We start from the raw sequence: 25,468 nt of genomic DNA, 5'->3' as shown, positions 1-25,468 counted from the left end.
GGCTCTTATTGTCACGTTTAAACTCTGCAGCCCATTTCTTAATTGAAGAAAACGAAGGAGAAGAGTGCCTATAAACATCTTTATGAACTTCGAATGAATTTCTTTTGGCATTAAACCTTCTTTTACAAAGAATTTTATAACCGCACGATACTTAATTTTATCCATTTCAAGGGATACGGACAACACTTTGCTTCAGACAGCTGTATAAAACAAACGACTTAATAGAATAATTGCAATTTCACATGGAGGCTTATGACAGATGTAACAACGTGGGAAAAAACATCTTGCCGATAGTATTGCCATCTATGGTCGAGGCCGAGAACCTTTCTGACATTACCCATAGACATTCCATGATTTTGCTTGTATATAGTATCTTGAAATCTGAAGTAACCAAATCATGTACTGGCTATGGGCAATCCTTTATCACCTGTACTCGCAAATATTTACTTAGAGGATTTTGAAACCAAGGCTATCTCTTCCTTTTTTTAACACCTAAAGTTTGGAAACGCTATGTAGATGATGTCTTTATTATTTGGAGCCATGGACATGATTCCCTTATGGTTTTCCTCGAACATCTCAATAGCCGACATCATAGCATTAAGTTTACTGCCTAGCTTGAAACAAACGGATAATTCCCTGCCTTTTCTTGATGCCAAACTGACCCGCTCTTCAGGTAAACTTAAAATATCGATATATAGAAAGCCCAGGTTGTTATAAGCCGAAACTAGTCGTGTTTTACTATTAAACCCCCCTTTTTTTACCTAACTCTCGGTTTAAGTCATTCAACTCTATTTTACACACACACACACACACACACACACACACACACACACACACACACACACACACACACACACACACACACACACACACATATATATATGTAAAGTGTTGCAAGCCTAGCTGACCCTGCACGTAATGCAAGACCAAGGCAACTCATGGTAAAAGTGTAATAAGTTCAGATCACTAATCTTAATATTTACCCATAATGCAAAGCACATCTCCTGGAGGAGATGTATGATGCTTTGTATTAAAGGCAAGGGGCCACTACCCAGACCGGTTTCGACCTTTATTGAGGTCTTATCAGTGGGAGCCAGGCTAGAAATACCAAGATTTTAGTAACATAGAGCTTATAAGTATTTTACCAGAACAAGTTACCATAAGGTGTTTTAACCTTATTAAATAAAAATCTCAGGAGGAGATATAAATGTAGAAAGTGTTTATATATATATATAGGCATTCCACATCAGTGGAATGCATGGGAACTAAACCCAAGAAGATACATCAATGATGCAAACTTCATATATTTTCCATATACAAGTAGCAAAATAAAACATCGCCATGTCATTAAAATAATCTAGATTAGAAAGAAATGTAGATTTTCTGCTTAGTTATTATTATTATTATTATTATTATTATTATTATTAGATACCTCCAGGGAGTCCAAAGACTCATCGAAGTAAATTGTAAATAGAAAGAATTCATTTTCTTGTTTTAATATTTTACCTAAGAATAAGCAAACAAAATTTGCAAATGAATTATCTGTGTTCCAGAGTATTTTAATTGCATGGCGAAATAACATTTTACTATTTGTATATGTAATGATATTATGACTTCTGAACTCTTAACCTCAGCATCTTGTGTCTAGCTCCCACCCATGAGACCAGAATAAAGGTCGAAAACGGGCTGTGTAGTGACGGTTTCTATAATGCATACAATTGTTGGAAGCAGCATTGAGTCAACGACCTCCTGGTATAAATAACCCAATCATGAAGATAATTCACGTATACATTTTGTTAGTGTTTTGAAAGAAACCAAGAGGTTAAACACATACATATGCATATGTACATGGAGGAAGAAGTCATATGTATGTGTGCTAATTCTTTACCCCAGCGTATGCAAACGCAAAATTACGCTTGGGTAAAGAATCGAAATAAGGATATACTTTTTGTGTATTATAACTTAGTAAGGACAAGATATAAATTTGTATAAAACGGGAAAACAGTAATAGTACCTGATATTATTTGTAATTATCTATTGTTATATATTTATTTATTAACACTGAAAAGGTCTCTAATATCACAGGATATATTGTCTAATCTTTATTGACACAGATCGAATCTGTAACATTGTACGGTTTATTACGAAATGAAGTCCAACCATATGGAATTTTGATTGTGTGAAATTATTAGTTTGTTTGAGGTGTCGCTATTCTTCTTTGGTCATGCTGTTTGGAGATACAGAACAGTGAATTATTGGATTTTGGTTACTCACTTTTCTCGAAATGCGATGTAACTGCGGTGTATTTACTTAAAACAGTTCTGCTGTTCGTGCAAAAAAAAAAAAAAGAAGTCTAGTTTATTCCTAGTAATAAGTGTGCTTATTGAATGCTGTGATATTAATAGCAATGCATTTTCTACGTAGCGAGATTATCTCTGATGAAACTGATTCTCTGGAATCGAAATGGAGTGGTTTTTATTTTTCGGAAACATCTGACTTATATCTGATAAGCTGCGCGAAATACTATACTTAGTGATATTTCTAGCAAAGCACTGATCTACGAATCTTGACTCAAAAACCTGACATGATTCATCGTTTCCCTTTCACGTGATTAATAGCGAGAATGTGTTGAATCATAATAATTGACTATTGATTGTATTCACGTTGTCATCCGTTATAGCATGCAATTAAAACACACATTTTATATTAATGGCAGTACTTTAATTCAAAATACTGCGAATCTTGGATTTGTAGCAAAACGAAGGTAATCCGATTTTCATTCATTTTTGTTTCCATAGCAGTGGTAACAATGTGTAAAGCAGAGTTCGTATTCAATTTTCCAGATATTTATTACATATTTAGGATCTATAAAACTAAAACATATTGCAAAAGAGTGCTCACATGCCTTTACGAAAGTGTGTAATTACATATAAACCGTTTGTTAATTCAGCGGCATCAAGGAAGTTTTTGCAGTATCTCGATATTTTACTGACAAGAACAGAACCTTGCAACATTTAAGATTTAAAAAAAAAAAAAAAAGTACATATTTTTGGAATAAGCTACATCCACTACAAGCTACCCATTTAAAAAAAAAAATGTACATTCAGGGCATTACTTCAATTTTCAAATGGCATATGGTGATAACAGTTACCTACAGGGGTGTTGTCAGTGTATGGCTGAATTTGCATAGAAAGTTAAGCTCAGAAATGATTAAGTTCCAAATTTGGTCATAATCATTTGAATGATCCTGTAGGTACCTTTCATTTAACTCTGATTATTGTAAATAACCCCAAAAGTAATTTTGGGGCATTTTTCACTGATTTCCAAGATTTTTATGGAGAACCCATCCATGCAAGGTTGGTCAACCTATAGTATGCCAGTACTGTAGATGAGCAACAAGGAACTTGTTCACATTTGACTTGAAAAGCTGTGGATTGCATTCCTTGGGAAACACATGGTGGAAAATTTATCTAGAGGGCAGCAGTGGAAGAGGTAAATGATGAAGCAGAGAAATTTGTTCTGTGGGTTTAGAGTTGAAACGTTAGTTCAACTCTAAACCACGTTAGTTGGTTAGATGCTGTATGTGTTTGGACTTGTACTACTAATTTGAGGATGGTATACTGTCAGAAATGGAGAGAGAGAAATTTTCTGTAAATTATTATTATTGTTATTTGGTAACCTCCATGGAGTCAACAGACTCATTATGGTAGGCTCATTCAACCAGCAACATGTCTATCATAATGAGCTTTGAAGTATTTACACTACTTGCACTCGCAATGCACTCAGGCAATGCATTCTACTCACTAACAGTTCTGTATGTAAAATAGCTCAGTGGATGTGGCGTTTGCCAACCACGGCGCTTGGCCGCACGAAGGAAGACTTGGTTTCGAGTCTAGTCGGCGACTAGAGGAAATTTTTCTAAGCCTTTTTTTGACCGGTTCCCGAGTTAGTCGATCTCTGGCATGGGCAAGCAGGTTTTTCCTCCCGGAAACTCGGGTTTTTCGTCCTGTAAACTCAAGAAAATCGACCGTAGAACCCACATTATTTCAGACATTAAATATATTGTGTTAAGGTTAGGGACCACGAGATGGCGGCACATTTGAGCCGTCTCTCTTCACTGAATACCGCTTAATTAGTGATAGCCTTGGGCCATCTATCTCTGATTGGTACCAGTGGAGATTGAATTGCCCACTCAGTCTCCAAAATTTAGATAGGGCTAAATGGCCTCGCCTACTCCCCGTATACGGGAATAAAAAGGCGTTAGCTGATTTTTTTTTTTTTTTTTAGCCTTTTCACCACATCTTTATACAACTTCCAGGGATGGCCTCTCATTCTTCCCATCCCAACATCCACTTTTTATAATTTCTTCTGTATTAATCTGATAGAATCCCTTAACTAACTTGAAGATTTCTATCATATCTCCTTCTGTCCACCAATCTCTGTAATCTACATTTCAAATGCTCTTCATAGACAACATTCCAGAGTCCAAGTCCTGACATCACTTTGGTTATTCATCTTGGACCCTCTCTAGTGTTTCTACATCACAGTGAAAGCTAGGTGACCCCACTTTTATAATGTATACATTTTCTATCATGACTGTATAAAACAGGCTACAGAAGTAATGAGATACAGTGCATATCCTTCATTTGAAGACAGTGAAGATTTTGAATCCATTTTGGAAAAGGCAATGATGACTGTGGTCTAGATAGAAAATTGGTTGGCCCTAGAATTCTCTACTGAAGATGTAAATGAATTACCGAACTCTCCAGTTTAGCAAGGTAAAATAGAAAGGTGTAAAAGAGGGGTGGGAAGAAACCATTAATGATAAGAATTGTGTCCACTAACAGTGAAATCAGAAAATGGTAGTACATTTGAAGATTTGGAAACTTTAATGTGAGGTTGAAATTAATACAGTATATCCCTGCTCTATGACTCCCCACTTTTATAATGTATACATTTTCTATCATGACTGTATAAAAGGCTACAGAAGTAATGAGATATAGTGCATATCCTTCATTTGAAGACAGTGAAGATTTTGAATCCATTTTGGAAAAGTCAATGATGACTGTGGTCTAGATAGAAAATTGGTTGGCCCTAGAATTCTCTACTGAAGATGTAAATGAATTACCGAACTCTCCAGTTTAGCAATTCATTTACATCTTCAGGAGCCTACAACTGAATTTAGTGAAATGGCGAAGCAAAGAATATCAAAGAGAAAGAAATTGAAGAACCTCTTACCATATTTACATTATAGAGACTTATCAAGCTTTGAAAAATTTTGATGTCTGCCTAAAAAATATTTAGACAGAATTCCTTAATAATAGTTAGGAATATCTTGTCACGCTAAATGGAAATAATTAAAAAAAAAAAAAAAAAGACCCCTTGTTTCAGAAAAAATGAAAACTACACTTAGTTTTTTTTTATTTTAAGAAGCTCTAAACAGTAAATTCCATCTTTTCACTTTTTCATAATTGAATGTGTTTATCATTTCCCTATTTAAGCTATATTTTCATTTGATGGCCATTCCAATATGGTATTATATAGTTTAAACTGTATTTCCAAGAATCTAACCTTATTTCATAACACTGAGTCAGGAAATTTAATTTAATTTATGACATCTCACTTAATGGCAGTTTTTCAGGACCAGTTAGGTTGTTAAAGTGAGGGAATCAATGATATAGCACATCTAATAAGATGTTGATTAGATCAGCTAATACGCTGATTGTGAAATGTTTAAACAAATTGGTTGGCATTTAAGAGAAAGGTGATCCTAATGGACACTTTAATTATAGGAATGTGGATTGAAGGAGGAGATAGTGTATGGGAACAAGGAGAGTCAATTGTTGAGTTTCTGAGGAACAACTATCTTAATCAGTATGTGATAGAAGAAACATGAGATTTTAGGGTGTTGGATATAGTAAGCCTCACAAGATGTGGTTGTGAATGAGGTATCAAGGCTACCACCAGTTAGTGAGAGTGATTGTGAGTTAGTGGTCTGGGAGGTGGTCAAAAAGGACAACAATATAATTTCTTGGCAAGTTTAATTTAATGGAATTTATAGAGCTGATAAGAGATGCATTACCTGATGCAAACACGAAATGGAGAAGACATGGGGTTCTAGAGGCTGGATCTGGTCATAGTAACCAATGTAACTATACTCTACTTAGGAGAAAGTGGTCAATGTGGTTTTGACTTGGGAGATTGCCAGACATGGAATTTTCTGTTAAGAAAGGATATGTATGGAAGTAGCTGATTATGACAAACTGAGGATTCAGCTTAGAGCAGTGACATGGTATAAGCATTTGGAAGCAAAAGATGTTAGCAGTTCATGGAAGATAGTCAAAGGGTGTTTGAAGAAAGCAGTATCAGACTATACTTAGAATTAGGAGTATAAATCAGGCATGAGTTAGATGGATAAATAGCATCATGAAGCAAGAGTTGCAAACAAAGCAAGTTGTGGAGGAATATAAATAGAAAGGTGATCGGCAACCCCATCACCAGACAAGGCACAGGCAAGAGGTGACCTGTATGGTACAGGAAGGCCAAAGCTGATTATGAGAGGAAGCCAGCTGATGTGGCCAAAAGAAATCCCAAAGAATTCTTTTGCTATGTAGCAACTAAAAGGAAGAATGATTATGGTAAGATGACTTTTAATGAATGCTGTGGTAGGGAGGTAACAGAAACAAATGAAATAGCTGAGTTACAGAGTAATCATTTTGCAAGTGTGTACTATCCAGGTGGAGACACACTATCTGATCTGAAATATATGGATGCCTGCTCCCCAACTCTAATACGAAAGGCATTAATATGGAGTTGGTCTACCATTTATTGGTATAACAGCCTTCAGTCTTCTGGGAAGCCTTTCCACTAGATTTAATTGTGCCTCTTGATAATTCCCTTCCGTTCTTCCAGAAGAGCATTAGTGGGGTCACTGATGTTGGACAGTTTGCCTGGTTCACAATTAGCATTCCAATTCATCCCATAGGTGTTTGATAGGGTTGAGATCAAAGCTTGTTAAGTTCTTCAACACCCATCTCCTCAAAGCATTCCTTTGTGGATGGGGGACATTGTCATGCTGATACAGGAAAGGGCCTTCACAGAGCTATTGCCATTGAGCATGAAGCACAGAATTGCCTAGAATGTTATTATAATCCACAGATTGTTAAGATTCCCCATCACTGGAACTTGGGGGGGGGCTGAACCATGAAAAACCAGTCCAAACCATGATTCCTCCTCCACCAAACTTGACATTTGGTACAACACACGTTCGGGAAAATAGCATTCTCCTGACATCAACCAAACCCAGACTCATCTGTCAGGCTGTCAGATGGTGAAGTGTGATTCATCACTCCAAAGAATTCATTTTCACTACTCCAGAGTCCAATGGTGGCAGGCTTTACACCACTCCACTCGACAGTTGGACTTGTGTGTGCAGCTTCACATCCATGGAAATCCATGAACTTTAGCTCCCAATGAACAGTTGTGGTGTTGGTGTTGCTTTTCAGAGGTATTTCAGAAGTTGATAGCAAGTGTTTCAGCTGAGGACAGGTGATATTTTTCATGCCATATACTTCAGCACTTGGCAGTTCTGCTCTGTGATTTTATTTGGCCCACCATGTCGTAATTGTGCTATTGTTGCTCCTAGGCATTTTCACTTCACAGTAAAATCACTTATAGTTGATCTGGGATGCAGGGCAGAAATTCTCCAAACTGAGTCATTGTAAAGGTGGCATCCTATGATAGTGCCATATTAGAAGTCACTGATCTTTTCATTGTGACCCATTTTTCAGTTAATGTTTATCTATGAAGATTGCAAGACCATGGCCTATCTTTTATTTCTGTGCGAGTCATGGTTGTGATACATAGCCATATCTACTGCTATGAAGGGGGTGTTCATGTATGGTTGATCAGATAGTGTATTCCAGTGGCAGATATGATATTGACTTATGGGAGAATAGAGATAGATGAATTGCAGATGCTTACGATATTGCAGAACCTTAATGCAAACGTAGCAGAATTAGATGACATATCAGCCTATATTACAAAAATGTACAAGGAAATTGGCATCTTCTTTGACCAACTTTGATCTAGGCCTGAATTCTGGGAAGGTGCCAAGGGAGTGGAAAGAGAGCAAAATAGTTCCATTGCATAAAGGAGGCTTCAAGACAGAAGTTGCAAATTATAAGTTCAGTCAGCATCTAAGGAGTTGTGATTATGGTAGTGGAGAAGTTGGTAAAAGACAGAATTTAGGACTGATGAAAGTTGTTTCCAGAGATCTGTAGTAACTTTTCTAGTGCTTGAAATTTGAATCTTGACTTGAAAATCTTAATTGCTTTTTCTATGTATTCAAAAGCTTTATCAAGTCCCTTGAGAGTGAAGGAATGAACAGGAATTTTAGCTGTTTAATCTCTTCTTCTTCCTTCAGCTTCTCCACATTTGCTATTTCAAGGTGTTCTTCATTTCCGTGTGTAGAGGCTTAAGTGCTGTGAGGACATCATGTTGGAGGCTTAATGGATTTTTTACAACACTCAAAAAGAATTAAAATAGAATTTAATACTTCCTATATTTCGTCCTAGTCACTTGGACATCTACGGGGATTACAAAAACAATTAATGTAACATATACACAAATAACAAACAATACTAAGCCCAACCACGTGGGTGACACTAAAGTCCTATCTAGGTAGAGCGCCCTCTAAGGGCAGTAGTAGGTGGCCTGGAATGTAAGGTGGGAACTCTGGTGATGAGTGTTTCCCAAATCTTCGGAAGCTTAATGCAACCGTATTTATTGAGATTTGGTTGGTTTTTGAGAGCTGCTGCTGCTTCTAAGAAAAGTCTCTCTTGAATTTTCTGTGGTGGAGCATCATGGTTTTCTTCCATGATACCCTGTGGGTGGTGTCCAAAACATGGTCAGCCAAGCCTGAATGGCCATAGTAATGGCCAATGTTTTGGACACCACCCACAGGGTATCATGGAAGAAAACCACCATGCTCCACCACAGCAAATTCAAGAAAGAGAGACTTTTCTTAGAAGCAGCAGCAGCTTTCAAAAACCAACCACATCTCAATAAACACGGTTGCATTAAGCTTCTGAAGATTTGGGAAACACTCATCACCAGAGTTCCCACCTTACATTCCAGGCCACCTACTACTGCCCTTAGAGGGCGCTCTACCTAGATAGGACTTTAGTGTCACCCACGTGGTTGGGCTTAGTATTGTTTGTTATTTGTGTATATGTTACATTAATTGTTTTTGTAATCCCCGTAGATGTCCTAGTGACTAGGACGAAATATAGGAAGTATTAAATTCTATTTTAATTCTTTTTGAGTGTTGTAAAAAATCCATTAAGCCTCCAACATGATGTTCTTCATTTGTGAGCTCTCCATTGTGTGTTCTTGAAGTAGATCAGTAATGTCAGTTGTGGAACCTGAAACTGTAAGTAGTTAATAATATTCATGACTGCTTTTGTGTCATTGTGTACAATCTCTGCTGGTTCTGCTGAAATCCTTCATAATTATCCATAAATCAAGGATGAAGTACTACATCAGTAAACTTAGCACAGTAGTGCTGTATCATATAGCTATGTAAGTGGTTTGAAATACATATTTATGAATATTTAGCATTCATTTATTGCAATTAATGTTCATATTTTCAATTTTTTGATACGTTAAAAAAAAAAACATTAAGTGGAAACAGCCTGTATTCTGTATTTTTTGGCACATATGTAATTTAACATTATTGATAATTTTTAACTGTATTCAACTACAACACCATATTGAATATTAAATTGTAACAAATATTAAATATGTTAAAAATCTAAATTTGTTGCTTGTCATTTGCATTGTGTTTTTTTTAGGTTTTGTTTTTCAAATCAAAATAGAGAGCTTTGTAATTTAGTTGGTATAGAAGAGTCCTTTGGTTGGAAAGATCTGGGTTTGAATCCCATTTATGATGAGAGAACCTTTATTGGATGGTTTCAATCAAATGAGTTGGCTGGTCTCATAAGGAGGTTTTGGGTTTTTCATTCCTCAAGACAGGCAACCCATCCCTATGAATGCACATATCTACAGACATGGGATGTCTGCAATTGCAAGATGGAAGAGAATTAATGCTCACCGTCTTATCTTTCTAGTGGACATTATGGATCTCAGGTCCATAATAGTCAACCACCTGTATGGAGATGACACTTGACAGGACACAAAATTGGTTTCCTAGAGAAGAAAAAGCTATCTCCATTTGAGATGAACACATTCTTGTTTGAAAAGTCTAAAATGTTTTGTCCTTTTCTTTTTATTTAAATCAGGTCTGTTCAGCCAAGATGCATTTATCTTGTCATCTCGATTACATAAAATATACAACCACATAACAACTGCAATCGGGACAGTTGTAGCTATAAGGTTTCTAAATTTATTATTTAAAAAATGTCTAATGCATTAAAGTTATTTACAGTACTCTAAAGTAATTGCTAAATAATAATGTCATATTTTACAGATGAATGGTGTTATTGCATTATGCCATTTTTGTGAGGTACATGGACCTAGTGTATTATTTTGCACTCAGACTTTTCATAATGCTGGAGAAACTCATCTCTCATCAAAGGAAACTAGCAGAAGTGAGAAAACTGCAAAATCTTGGTATGGACCTCCAAATCTTCTTCAGCGATCATCTCAGTTAGCTGCAACAACTCAGTCATCCACAACGACGCCATCAAAGCCAGTGGATCCTTGTGAGGTAAAGTAGAACATTTATGTTATTCATTTATTGTTAATTAGTTTAAATAAAGCTTAATTATTATTATTATCTGACCTTCATGGAGTCAGAGACTCATCGTGGGAGGTATTCACTATTGCACACAATGCTCATCCAACCATGCCTTAAACTGATTCAATGTGTCTACATTCACAACATTCTCAGGCAATGCATTCCACTCACAACCACTCTCCATGAAAAGAACCTGCTCCTCCATGTTGGAACATGGTATTAGTAATGATTAGTTCGTGTCCTGAACAGAAATCCAACAGGTACTTACCATTAGTTTTGCTCTTTTCGCCGAATTTTACCAAAATATTTCAATTTTTATTTATTTCTTACTCTATTCAGATCACCAACAAGAACCAACTTTTTTTTTATACATCAGCTGTCTTCTCTAATGAGTCAAAGTTTCCTCCAGTTCTTGCTTAGCAGAACCTTCTGTGGGATCTTGGCATAAATAAGTTTCATTGCCCAGCTCTCTATTTTTATGTATGCTCATTACTTTACCTGCTCTTTCCTGGCATTCAGCAAAATTATCTTTGTGTTCACTGTAGAATACTATAGATATTCCTTTGTTTCTCACTGATCAGTATTGCCTCAGTATAACATCTTGTTTATTTTGAAGAATCTAATAAGTTTTGTCTTCTTTGTTTTGATATCATCATTTATGTTCACTTGGAATTTTTAAGAGATATCTCAACTTTTGTTGATGTTGAATTGTAATTTGTTTGTTCTAGTAGTGACTATTTACTATTTGCTCATATTCTTCATTGAAAAAAACAGAGCCTTACTTAACCAGGCAGTGTCCCAAGACTGCTTTGATATTTTATCTTGTTGGACCATCATTATCTTTTGGTTTATGCCTATATCAAGTACAGTTTGATCAGCTATATCCCAAATTTCCATCTCATCCTCATTCTTCAATATCCAGGTAGATACCTACTAACTGGGCATCACAAGAACATGAGGATTGGACATTATATCAGAAGCCTTGGTGAGTTCTCTACATTGCTCAAAAGGTCACATGGAGATCTTCTCTCAGTTATCTAGCTTCTCGAGCAACTCCTATCTAAGTTACTTAGCTTATTATATAAACCTAATAAATGCTATGATTAGGTTTGATTAGTTATGATTAGGCACTATTAATCTTATCTGGGTGTCTATCAGTGCATGTGTATGTTCACTGCATTTTTTTTTGGTTGGAATTTGAGTTGCTGCAAGGAAAAATCCTGCAAACTCCATATGAGACTATCTAACTCACTCTCATTTAAAAGCCCTTATAAAGATTCCTCACCTTGAACAGGTTTCAAACTTGGTTTTCCAAATGAAACATGGAACACCATTGCTACTAGCTGCTTTATGGAAGTTAGCATTTTCTAGGGTTGTAATTTTTAATTTCAATAGTACATTTGTGAAAGGTGTCTAAATCTATAGTACAATAGCATTAATACAATGGTCTGGCTAAGGGTTAGATAATCTAGACTATATAATTTAGAAAAATGTTCCATAAACCAAACAGGTTTTTTTAAGTCACTTCATGCCTCCAGTATACACAGGACTTGATGACAGAAAAGACTTGTATAAGAGGGATGGCCTGCACTTGAATTCATTTGGCATCAGGAACTTGGAAAAATTACTTCTTGGTATGGAATGGGGAAAAATGTGTGTGAAAAGTTCAACTATGGTATGCAAACATGATAAAGATATGAATGTCTTTGAACATGGTTATGTTTGTGGCGAAGGGATGGGAAAATATGCTTTGAGTTTGGACCTTTTGAGCGGCGGAGAGAAAAGAGAGTTCTAGAACAAGACCAAATAGATTGTGTATCTAATTATAACAATAGGCTAGGTGATAATTTATTATGTCTATACAACGAACTCAACCCCTTTGTTTCTGATGCCAGGAGCATCAGAAACAAAGGGGTTGAGTTCGTTGCTTTATTGAATATCCTGTGACCTAAGATTGTTGACATTAGTGAAACCTGGCTATCAGAATCAATATGGTAACTGGGATCGAGTATAATGGGTATATTATTTTTTATGACAGAAGAGGAGAAGGAGTGCTGCTAATGATATCAGATGACTGAAGTCCAGTAGAAATGCAAGAAAGCAATGATGGTAACAATGTCCCATGTAGTTGTGAGTTTGAGTCTATCTGGTGTGAAGTGGAGGCTAACAGAATGAAATATATGGTTGGGTGTTGCTAGAGACCTGGCAACTCAGTTGCAGGGGACAAAGAAATGCATTGCCAATTTAGAATTATGGGTACCAAACGAGTGATCATTATGGGTGACTTTAATTTTCCAAACATTGATTAGGTATAAGAGAAATCTCATGATCAGAAAGAAGAGAAATTTATTGAATTGTCACGAGACAACTTTCTCAAGCAGCATGTGAAAGAAGGAACTCAAGATCAAAGATGTTGGATTTGCTCATAGTGTCAGAAGTGGTCTCTGTTAAGACTATGACTATTTTAACACCAGTTGGTGACTGATCATGGCGTGCTTTCTTGAGAAGTATCTAATTGTTGTTATTATTATTATTAAGAGAGACCTCCACGGAGTCAAGGACTCATCGAGAGAGGACACATACTACATACACCAGCTATCATACTTATTCTTGAATTCATTCACACTGCTTACACTCACAACATCCAATGGCAGTCCATTCCAATCACACACTACCCTATGAGAGAAAAATCTAGCCCTCATTTCTTCTTAGTGGCATTCATTCTCAACTTCCAAGGATACCCTCTAGTCCTTTCCCCATTCGCAATAAATTGAAAAATTCCATCAACTGAAATCCTGTATGACCCTTTCAGAAGTTTGTAAGTCTCAATCATATCACCCCTTCTTTCTCCTGTTTGCTAGTGTCTGCAGTCTACAAATTCTCAATCTGTCTTCATAATCAGTATTCCATAATCCAGATATCATTTTTAACACTCTCCTTTGCAATCTTTCCAATATATCAGAATCACAATGAAAACCAGGAGACCAGACCTGCACATGATAGTCCAAGTGAGGTCCTATCAATGCCTTTTTTCCAAAACTTCACCACCACTCCTGACACACTAATTGGTCAATAGTTGGATATATTGGTCTTTGTGCCACACCCTTATGCAATGGAATTACTATACATTGTTTCCATTCCTGTAGAATCTTCTCTGTTCTGAGACTCAAATTAAGCAGCCTGGGCAAAGGAATAACCAGTCCAGCCGAACACTCTTTTAGCACACGTACTAATATCCCATCAGTCCCTATTGCTGAATTCTTATTTGGTTTGTGCAACAACTCTAATACCTTCTCCACATACACCTGAATTTCTTCATCAATTGTATTGATGCTCCAATTAGAATAGGTTACATGCTGAACTACAAAGCTGGAAATTATGATCAACTTAGGAGAATACTATCTTTGGTCCCATGATATCAGTTACTGAATGGGATAAATATCAGCAATGCATGGAAATCTTTGAAAAAACGCTTAAATGGGACAGTATATTTGAATGTATCCCTAGTGTTTGAAGAATAAATATGTTTGGAGTGAAATGGATGTGCAAACTTATTAAGCAAGAGATCCACAAGAAGAAAGATGATGTGGAAAGAATATAGTGAGAATAAGAGTGAGAGGAGTTATAAAATATATAAAGCTCAGGCCAGAAAAGTAACGAGTATTGTGCAGAAAGCTAAATCAGAGTATGAAAAATGTATGGCCATGCAAGCTAAAGGAAATTCAAATGAATTTTATTGTTATGCTGCAAGCAAAAGAAAGAGTGAATGTGAAATTAACTTTATTGAATGCAGATGGTACTCTAGTGTTGGAAGCTAATGAGATTGTTCAATTAATAAGTGCTCACTTTGCTAAGATATATATCAACCAGGTGTATGTAACATGGTACACATTGATACTGCTACATTGGATGAAGAGTTAGAGGTTCATGAAAATGAGGTTGAAGAGCTGTTGCATAACCTGGATAAGAATTTGCCAATAGGGACAGATGGAATATCAGCCCATTTGCTAAAGAAATGTTCAGCCAGATTGACTAGGCCTTTCACACGTTTGTATAACTTGAGTCTCAGCTCAGGAATGATACCACAGGAATGGAAGGAATGTATAATAATTGCAAAAACTGGTATATCAACTCGTCAAAAATACGTTGTTCAAAGTGCTCCATAAAGAAATTGGCGATAGCAGGAGAAATAGGATTGCTCATTGCTGTTCCTTCGATTTGTTGATATTACTTGTTTTTAAAGGAAAAATAACTAGAATGTATTACAAAATCAAATATTTTTACAATGTCTGAAGGAAATTCTTGTTGCAGTAATTCAGTGCTTTCAGATAAAGGAACATTAGTAAATAATGAAACATCTAAACTAATCATAATATCCAAAACGTCCAAATGAAGATCCGAAATTTTATTTTTGAAATCTAAAGTATTTTTTATATAAGTATCAGTTCTTCTAGTTGAAGAAGTGAGTAAATTTGATAAAAATTTAGAAATTTTATAAGTGGGACAACCTATACAATCTATAACTGGTCTCAACAGAATACCTGGGTTATGAAATTTTGGAAGACCATACAATCTAGGTGGACGACCAAAGGTTTTAAGTTTTTTCTTTTGTTCTTCATCCCATGTAGATACATTATCTATAAGAGAATTAAGTCTTTTCAATTGACTTCCGGTAGGATCCGATGTGAGGGGCCTGTAAGTTGAATAGTTGCGGAGTAATTAGAGACATTTTTCTCTCATATTCTTTTCTATCTTGAATAACTACAGCCTTCCCTTTGTCAGCTTTCGTAATAATTAAATTATTATTATTCTTCAGTGATTTCAGTGCTTTGAATTCAGAGTAAGATTGATTAGGATGAGGAGGCTTGGCATTAAAAAGAATTTTTGCACATTGAAAATGTGTCCTGTTGGCTGTTTTTTGGGATAAGGATTGAATACCTCTGTCTATGTTATGAAAAAAAAATCCATCGGGGTACCTTATTCAGACCAATGGTGAAATTATGTCCTTTTGATAAAACAAAAAGTTCACTGTCTGTTAGTGAATGGCCGAAAACATTGATAACTACTCTATCTGTATCACTAACATTAGTAATGGATCTAGGGGAGGCTCACCAGTGATTCAAACTTATGCTTTAACTTATCATGAGAAGTGTTAAAAACCTTTAGGTATGAAGTCGAAGATATATGCAAAATAGTGTTAAACGTTTCAGCCACTAATACAGATTCTAGAGCGTTCTTGATATCAACAATTTCTCTATTTAAGAGGGCGAGAGATTTTTTTAGCTTTGTGCAGCTGATAATTTAAAAGTGACCTACTGGCTTTTAAATAGATCCGATGAGCTCTTTGAGTAATTTTGATATGTCTTCCTCTTCAAATACAGAAAAAATAACCCGTATTCCTATCCCTTATGTGCAAGGCATTAGCAAATGCATAGCAAAAGTTTTAAAACCACTAAATATTTTTGTTGCCTTTTGACCATTCAGAAAAATCTCCACCTTTCTCACTTTTTCAAAGGACAAGCTTCCACATCTCAGTTATCCAGGTGTCTACCAGATTCCTTGCTCTTATGGATTATCTTATTTCGGACAAACAGGAAGATCTGCCTTTATTTGGCTAGAAGAATACCAGTCTTATATTCAATACCTTGAACCCTGAACAGTCTGGACATGCAGAACATGCCATCAACACTAGACATAGAGTTCATTGGAACAAGACAAGAGTCCTTCACAAAAGTCATTTCCTCGTGGAATGGCTTTATAAAGAAACATGTGAAACTTTATTTCACTCTCCTAACTTAAATAGATCCGATGGTTTATGTCTATCCCCTTTGTGGGAGATAGTACTTTATAAATCAGCTAATCTTTCCTAACTTTTTTAATTGTGTGTATATATATATATATATATATATATATATATATGTTAAAGATACCAAGCTATTTTAAACCTGGTTTTACTCCATTTCCCAATTAAGCAAACAGACAAACAAGTCAAGTTTGCACCTGCAAGTCTAGCTGATTCTGCACATAGTGCAAGACCAAGGCAACTCAAAGTAAAAGTAGAATAAGCTCTGATCACTAAATCTTGATATTTACCCTTAATGCAAAGCACATCTCCTGGAGGAGATGTAAGATGCTTTGTATTAAAGGCAAGGGGCCACTACCCAGACTGGTTTCGACCTTTATTGAGGTCTCTACATCTCCTCCAGGAGATGTGCTTTGCATTAAGGGTAAATATTAAGATTAGTGATCAGAGCTTATTCTACTTTTACCATGAGTTGCCTTGGTCTTGCACTACGTGCAGGGTCAGCTAGACTTGCAACACTTGCAGGCGCAAACTTGACTTGTTTGTCTGTTTGCTTACTTGGGAAATGGAGTAAAACCAGGTTTAAAATAGCTTGGTATCTTTAACGTTTATTACACCCAAGGTAAAATACTTTCTACATATATATATATATATATATATATATATTTATTTTTTTTTAATAAGTTAGGAAATTTATTGACCTTCTTTAGACATTAGCTTTATACATGTACTGAAGATGCCTGTGATATTCAGGCAAAAATTCTACTAATAAATAATATTTTACATGAGTTAATTCCGTTATTATAATTTTAATTATTATGTCTATTCATGGTATTTCCTTACTGAAACAGATTTGAACCCACAGTCTGATGTTAGACAGCAGATATGCTATCAGCTAACCAGACCAGTAAAGCTTAAGTAATAAATTGCACAATTTGCGTAATAATTGTTTCAGATCTCTAAGAAGAAGAATCGCAAACATCCATGCCCACAGCGGGATTCGAACCTCAGCAGATACGCTAACCACTCAGCCAACCAGGCCAGCAAACAAACAAACTATAACATTTAGGATTTGAATTATATATATGTATATCAATTTCCTTTGATTAAACATGATTACTGGCAGAAGACCAGAAAACATGGACAACTTACATTTCTTTATTTGAATTAGTCTGATCTAGCAGAGCATATTTTCTCAACTGATTGAACCAAGGTTCTTAATAAAAGCTCTTTTAAGCATGAATACTGTAGGAAAATATAATCCTGATTCCCCCCCCCTCTTTTAAGACACTGCTTGTATTTTTAACTCAAGTGTTGGTTTCATCTGAATCCTAATAACAATAATTATTATTATTATTACTTGACACCTCCAAGGAGTCCAAAGACTCATCGAGGGAGGGGCACCTACCTCTACAACTCTCCATTTTCACCACTCAATCCACCAGTTACAGCAAACCACAACTATCATCATCATCTACTTGCCACCACCATTAGCATTTTCACAGAAAATCGCAAACATCCATGCCCACAGCGGGATTCGAACCCTCAGCCTTTTGGCTGGACAACGATACACTAACCACTCAGCCAACCAGGCCGGCAATCTTTCTCTCACACCACATTCAAGCAGACAAAGTGGTTTAAAGCAATTAACTTATGCATTGAAATTCTTAATTTTAAGTGATACATTTAATTTACAAAAAAAAAAAATTGTGGTAGTGTGTTGTTTTAATAGTTCATATATCTATTAAATGTCTATTTAAAAGATTGCACTCACAGTCTACTAATGTCTTTCTAAAAAAAGAGAGAAAGAGAAAGGCAGTTTCTGGTAATTGCTATTATGCTATGGATCTTAAACCTCGTGTGTGGAATTGACATATGGGAGGGAGGGGTTGGAATCTCATGTGAAAACATGAGATTTTTTGGCATTGCTCAAATTTCAGAGAAATTTACATGCTCAAATTAAAACAATAGTGCTGCCCAAGTATTATTTTATGAATTACAGGTGCTCTTTCTTCTTCTATTTTATGACTAGACTCACTTTTTCCATAGATATTTTGTGAAATGTCACTCTTCTCCATTGCTCTTATTTTGCTGAAAAAATCTCATTTTTCAGAAAACCTTGAACAACCTAAAAAAAAACTTACAAATTTCAGAATTGTATTAAATTAGTTGAAAATAAGACATGTTAAAGATGTCTGTGGAGAAGACAATTCTCTCCCTTCCTCTTTCTCTTTTATACACACACACAGCCTTTCTTTCATTTTTAGCTCTGAAGGGAGCTCAGAAACATTATATGCTAAATTTGAGTAAAATCAAGTGAATGATGTGATCTGTAGGTATCTTCAAAGGAAAAAAATTTCATGCCTTCCTATCTTCCTCCTTGACTTTTTTTTTTTTTTTACTTGGACTTAACAGTAAAAGAAATAGTGATTTCATGTTTTGTTTATTTTAACTATTGTAAATTCACAACATAAAAATTATAAGAAAATAATTAATATTTAACTTCTTTCCTGATATTTTGTTGGCGATAAACTATGACAAACTGTTCTTTGTGCTCTGAAGATGCTGGGTTTAACACCAGCAAATAAGTTAAATAAATATTAATTATTTTCTTATTATTCCTGTGTTATGAATTTGAAATGGTTAAAGCATACTGTATTGGTGGAGCTGTACTGTTAACACATAAGCCTTTCTACTTGTTTCAGGTTGTTGCTTGAGGATTTTGTGTGTGTGTGTGTGTGTGTGTGTGTGTGTGTGTGTGTGTGTGTGTGTGTGTGTGTGTGTGTGTGTGTGTGTAAGATTATTTTTTGACATCTTCACCATTGCAAACCCCTACTGCACATACTACTCCCACAAGTGGGATAAAGGATAGGTAAACAATAATCCAGAAACCTTTCCATAGAGCAACTTAAAATAGCTTAAAAAAGCATACTTTTTTAATTACTAATTATATGAAGAGCCAAAGGCTTCAATTCGGCGACATAAACTTATTTAAGTTAAGGGATATTGCATCCCATATTGTTTCTTAGCCGAATAAGAAACACAAAGAGTTTCATGCCGAATATAGAAACTATATAAAGTTTGGCGATTCCAAGTGTAAGCAAATACCTGAATAGTGTAGCACCTGACCCATTTGGTAGTGCAAACTGAGGCAACTCATAGAAAGGGTGGAGCAAGATCTGATCACTATTCTTGGTATTTACCCATAATGTGAACTTTGCTCCTAGGAGCTGTATTACTGTTCTACATTATGAGAGAAGGTCACAACCCAGACTGGTTTCAACCTTTATTGAGGTCTCATCAGAGAGTAGGTAGAATGGGAGTTCATGTCTTTCATCATCAGCCTTTGGAGTATAAAGATTGCTGAGGGTCAGCAGGTAGTAATAGCGGAAGTTAAAGAAAGGTAGAGTATGGTAGTAAGAGATAATAAAGAGGCATCAGTCAAACTGTTTAGCTATGTAACCAAGAGGTTGTGGCTGAACAGTTTGTACATGACATCTCTTCTTACCAGTTCTAAAAAAATACTTTAAACGTACTTTACTTTACCCCACAGCTTAAACTAGATTAAACCAGGTGTCTGAAGATGTCATCTTCTAACACCTATTGCTCTATATAAAAAAAGATGACTTAGATTCAATTAAACCAGGTGTCTGTAGACGTCTCTTGTTCCTACAAGAATGAGAAATGGAAAGACAATTTAAACTTAAATTATATAGGATTGAATTTTGGAATTTGACTAATTAGCTTAGTGCCGAATTAAAGGGATCCATTGTTTTGAAGGGCGACTGAGGGGAGAAAAATCTATTGACGTCTGTTCTTTACAGTTTACACTGTAACATATCTGAAATAAACTTTAAAAAGAAAGGAAAATAAAAGAAAAAAAATTATTAATCCTGGAGTTGGTCTGAGGAAAAGAAACCTGATATGACTTTGAAAGAAATCAATGGAACTTCAAATGAAATCTCCCAAAATAAAAAGCGATTGACAGAGTGCGGGGGGAGAACCTGGCCCGAGTGATGCAGCTCACAAGGAGCTGCACCACCTCGATGTAAGCCTTCGCAGCTCGGATTCTCAGGTCTACCCCCTCCTTTGTGGACTAATAATCATAAACCTGTTGGGGCAAGCAAAAAAAAAAATTATAATTTTTTTTTTTTTCCCTACCCCCTCCTGCGTGACTCAACTTTCTCAACTAACTCAACTTTCCTAGCTGTCGTAACCTTTGGAAGTATTTACATCCAAACCACTCAGCGTCTTCTTTGATCTCTGACTCTGTTAACTTTCTCAAAGTTCTGCAGAAGTACTTACTCTTGATCTATGTCAGACCCAAATGACCCATTACCTGGTTGGGCACGGCCGTGGCTATGTCCTCGATATAGATATCCTTCCATTTCATACTTATAATTCCTTTCCGAAGGAGGAACGTTGGCCCATCTTCTCTGCACATTGTTAAGAATACACTGTCTGCGGATTCAATGGGTCCACTCCATTTCTTTATTATTGCAGTCCCATTTTTAAACATATTTTCACCCATAACTAGTTTGATTTCTTCTACAGAAAATTCTTCAGCCTCTTCCTGTTTTGGTCTCCATTTCGTCAGTTTTTGATTTTTCCGATGAGGTTGTGTTACCTGGTTTTGATTTTTTAATGTTCCCTTCTTTAGGGCTTCGTGACTGCTTTTGTGTACCTTCTTTTTTAGTAGTTTCCATTTCTTCCTCCTTTCGCATTCTTCCTCTGCTTCGTATTCCTTCTCTGTATCTAAAGTGGTAGTTTCTTGTTGGTTGTGTTCCTTTATTTCTTCCACTGCGGTTTCTGGGGTGGTGGCTTGATCCTTGGCTGTTTCTTCTTCCTCTGTTCTTTCTTTGCTTGTCATTTCTGCATTCTTAATTATGGGTGCTTCCTTCTTATTGCGTTTTTGATTTCCTGTTGCTATTGTGTTATGTGCAGCCTTCAGGGCTGGGAAGTCTTCCCGTTCTGTGTCATTAATATTTACTGCTGGTGTTGCTGGGGCTGGCGTGATGGCACCTCCCATCCTTTCTGCCTGGTTTCTGGATGGGCAGGTGTCTACTTTGTGATCCATGGTGCCACATTTAAGGCAAGCTGATTCGCATTGTTCTAATGCATGGCCTGCTTGAAGGCAATTTATGCACTTAAGTCTAGGGCACTCTGCCCCAAGGTGGGAAAAGGTGCCACACCTGATGCATTGCTTCTTTACACCAGGGTAATTAACCATTATTCTGGCTGATCCTAAAAAAATGAAGTTGGGGATGGGTGTTTTCATCTCCATGGAGATGAAAACCTCCCCTGACTTCCATTCTGGGATGTCCATGTCGTCGGATATTGTTACTTCTCTAACTGTTCCCCATTTGGAGAAGTACTTTTTTATCATTTCATCTCCTTTCTCCAAATATTCTAGGGGGAACCTATCTATTTTAATGGTCTTGAGGATACTCCCCACCATGGAAGGATCAAGTTTTTCCCCGGCACATTGAACTCCTTGACAGAGTTTAGATTGTGTTCCTTCATTTTTGACGATGATTTGAAATCCCCCCCCCATAAGGAGTAAATCCGAAAATGTTTTCTGACCCCACACAATCTATCAGGGCTTTCGCGAACATCCTCTTATCAATTTTCGTGTTAACCTCAAACCCGAGGGTTTTTACTCGCAGTAAGAATGCCGCCATCAAATAAAAGAAAGGGAGACCACTGGCCAAGATAGGAACAAAAAACCTCGAATAATAAAAAAAAAAAAAAAAAAAAAAAAACAATATTACCAATCCAGGCAGGATAATTCTTGAAGGGAAAACTTCAGGACGATCATACAACAGGGCTAGAACTGGAAGTTGAAGCTCTCTTTCACGGTCGCAGGAAACTGGCAGACTGGAACTTGTAGGTAGACCTAGTTAATACCAAGTTTGTAGTGAACAGAACTTACATCCCTTCTATGAGAATTGCCAAGAAGGTGTCCTAATAAATTACTAATTATATGAAGAGCCAAAGGCTTCAATTCGGCGACATGAACTTATTTAAGTTAAGGGATATTGCATTCCATATTGTTTCTTAGCCGAATAAGAAACACAAAGAGTTTCATGCCAAATATAGAAACTATATAAAGTTCAGCGATTCCAAGTGTAAACATATACCTGGATAGTGTAGCACCTGATCCATTTGGTATTGCAAACTGAGGCAACTCATAGAAAGGGTGGAGCAAGCTTCGATCACTATTCTTGGTATTTACCCATAATGTGAACTTTGCTCCTAGGAGCTGTATTACTGTTCTACATTATGAGAGAAGTTCACTACCCAGACCGGTTTCAACCTTTATTGAGGTCATATCAGTGAGTAGGTAGACCTAGTTAATACCAAGTTTGTAGCGAACAGAACTTACATCCCTTCTATGAGAATTGCCATGAAGGTGTCCTAATAAATTACTAATTATATGAAGCGGATACAAATCCTTTGATGTTTATCTGCCAGTAAGCGAAACTCTAAGAACTAGGACTAAGATCTATGAGTTTCGTACCGAAAAACTATCGGCAAATCCAAGTGTAAGTAACCACTTGGTAGTACAACACCAAGGCAACTCGTATCAAAGATGGAGCAAGCTCCTTCACTATCCTTGATATTTTCTCATAATGTAAAAACACAGCCCCTAGGGGATGTAATACTGTAATTATATTATGAGGAGAGGTCACTACCCAGACCGGTTTCAACCTTTTTTGAGGTCTCATCAGTGAGTAGGTAGACCTGGAAGATAACAAGGTTTAAGTGAAAAGAACTTGCATACCTTCACTATACGAATGCCATAAAGGTGTGCCTGTATATTATAACATAGAATAAAAGCCAAAAGGCTATTTTTCTGGCAACCTTCACCTTTGTATCCCCTTTAGCTTTTATTCTATGTTATAATATACAGGCACACCTTTATGGCATTTGTATAGTGAAGGTATGTAAGTTCTTTTCACTTAAACCTTGTTATCTTCCAGGTCTACCTACTCACTGATGAGACCTCAAAAAAGGTTGAAAAACGGTCTGGGTAGTGACCTCTCCTCATAATGTAATTACAGTATTACATCCCCTAGGAGCTGTGTTTTTACCTTATGAGAAAATATCAAGGATAGTGAGTGTTGGATCCTACTTCTCAATCTATACTTTGGATCCGACATGATTACTATTACGATGTTCTTAACTAATTGATAAGTTGTAAGTTGATTTCTAACTCAAATATAAAGAAAATTTATATTTAAAGACTGTGCCACTTTATATTTGAATTAGTTCAAGAATTGAAGATAAACCAAATCTCAACTACCCTTCCTTTATACGTTGTTATTATATATACTGGCCGAGTATATTTGACTTACTTAATTCACCCGCTTTGGTTCGAATATTTTATGAATAGTGCAGTAAAAGAGATTCAGGCAAAATACAACTTTTGATTAACAAAAGCAAATATTTAATTTTATAATCACAAATTATACACTTAAGATCAAAATACTAAATAAGTTATTATAAACACTTCAGCCTTTCTGATAATACTGTCATACAAACTCAGACAATGGTAAATCTGTTATCTCTAATACAGTCTTCTCACAGTTCTTAAAGTTCCAAATACGACAAAAATTGCAGTAACACTTCTTCACAAACAAACACTTTTAAATTTACACTTCAGCTAATTTCCGAAATAATTACTGTTAGTATAGGGAAATTCTAGGATGAAACTCGCACACTTCTCTGTATAGGAATATTAATGATTGGAATAATCTTACCAATGATCTTTTTTCTTCGCCTACTTATACGTAAACACTTTTTATAACTGTAAACGCTTAAACAGTATACGGCACTCATTAAAATAATTCCTCTAAGCAATAACTGAATTAATCATCGGTCACAATACACATAAACAAACGTTGTTGCATAAAGTACTACTGATCACTCATGAAATAAGGCAACACACAATAATTCCTTAACTTGAGGTTTTATATGCACAGTTGTTCACTCTTCCGTCATTCAATTAATTCTTTAGACACTACAATTCTAAACACAGCTAATGGTAAACTTCAATTTTACAGCCTCTACTATTCCCTAGTTACTCGATGCTTTATTTCAAGATTCTGTGTGGCCTTGACAGGTCGGCCCTGAAATTATATCTCAATTCAAGTATCGCTAGTCTAATTAATAGTCTCTTAGCTGTTTTCTGTAGCTATAATTGTTATTCTACAACTTATTAGTAACTGCTTCTCGACTAGTAGACTTTATTAGCTGCTTGAGTGACTTGCCGACTCGCTATTATCGCACTGTGATTCCCGAATGCTCCGATTCCAACCTAATGCCAATCCTCTCCTTTCTCTCTCTCTTAATCTATCTAATCTCCTGCGTTCTTCCTTTTTATATCCGTTCTTCCTTTTTATATCCATTCTTTCCACCTAAATTATTCTCGTGATTTCTTTCTAAAACTCTTTTCAATAAACCTCCCCACGTGCTGTTCCAAAAACGTGCTCGCTCACTTACATACGTCTCCATGACAACAAAACAAAACATAATAAAATTGAGGTATTGCATAGCGCTAAACTTCTACAAATAGGAATAAATAAAGAATATTTACATTTCAATTAATGCGCAGTTAAATTATCAAATATAAATTCTATATTAACATAGAAATAAGCTAAATAGCTTGATAATATTTTAACACAGAGTTTTTCTACTATTAATACATATATTCTTGATTAAATAATTAAATATTAGATAAAATTAAAGGTAGTTATATGAATATTAAATTATAAACAAGTGATTTACATTAAATAATATTTACAAATGTAGCCTTTGCCATGGTGGATTATGTTGGATTCTGAGGAGAGTATTAATAATTTAAATTTCTCTTCATTCAGAATCCAACAGTGAGGGAGCTTGCT

At 35.9% G+C, this 25,468-nt stretch overlaps 1 protein-coding gene across 1 annotated transcript in view; it reads left to right on the top strand.

Moving 5' to 3' along the window:
• Window positions 1-2,217: 2,217 nt before the first annotated feature.
• Window positions 2,218-25,468, top strand: part of BHD (folliculin) — a 175,974-nt gene continuing 152,723 nt past the window's right edge. Inside the window, exons 1-2 of the mRNA XM_090405342.1 lie at window positions 2,218-2,764; window positions 10,490-10,729. Coding sequence (XP_090261468.1) covers window positions 10,490-10,729 — 240 coding nt within the window. The 5' untranslated portion in view covers window positions 2,218-2,764. The remainder of the gene's footprint in view (window positions 2,765-10,489; window positions 10,730-25,468) is intronic.

This window comes from Typopeltis vanoorti, chromosome 15, assembly GCF_054136105.1.
Source record: "Typopeltis vanoorti isolate ZY-2024b chromosome 15, IOZ_Tvanoo_1.0, whole genome shotgun sequence".
NCBI classification, from domain to species: domain Eukaryota; kingdom Metazoa; phylum Arthropoda; class Arachnida; order Uropygi; family Thelyphonidae; genus Typopeltis; species Typopeltis vanoorti.
This window is presented reverse-complemented; position numbering and strand designations above follow the sequence as displayed.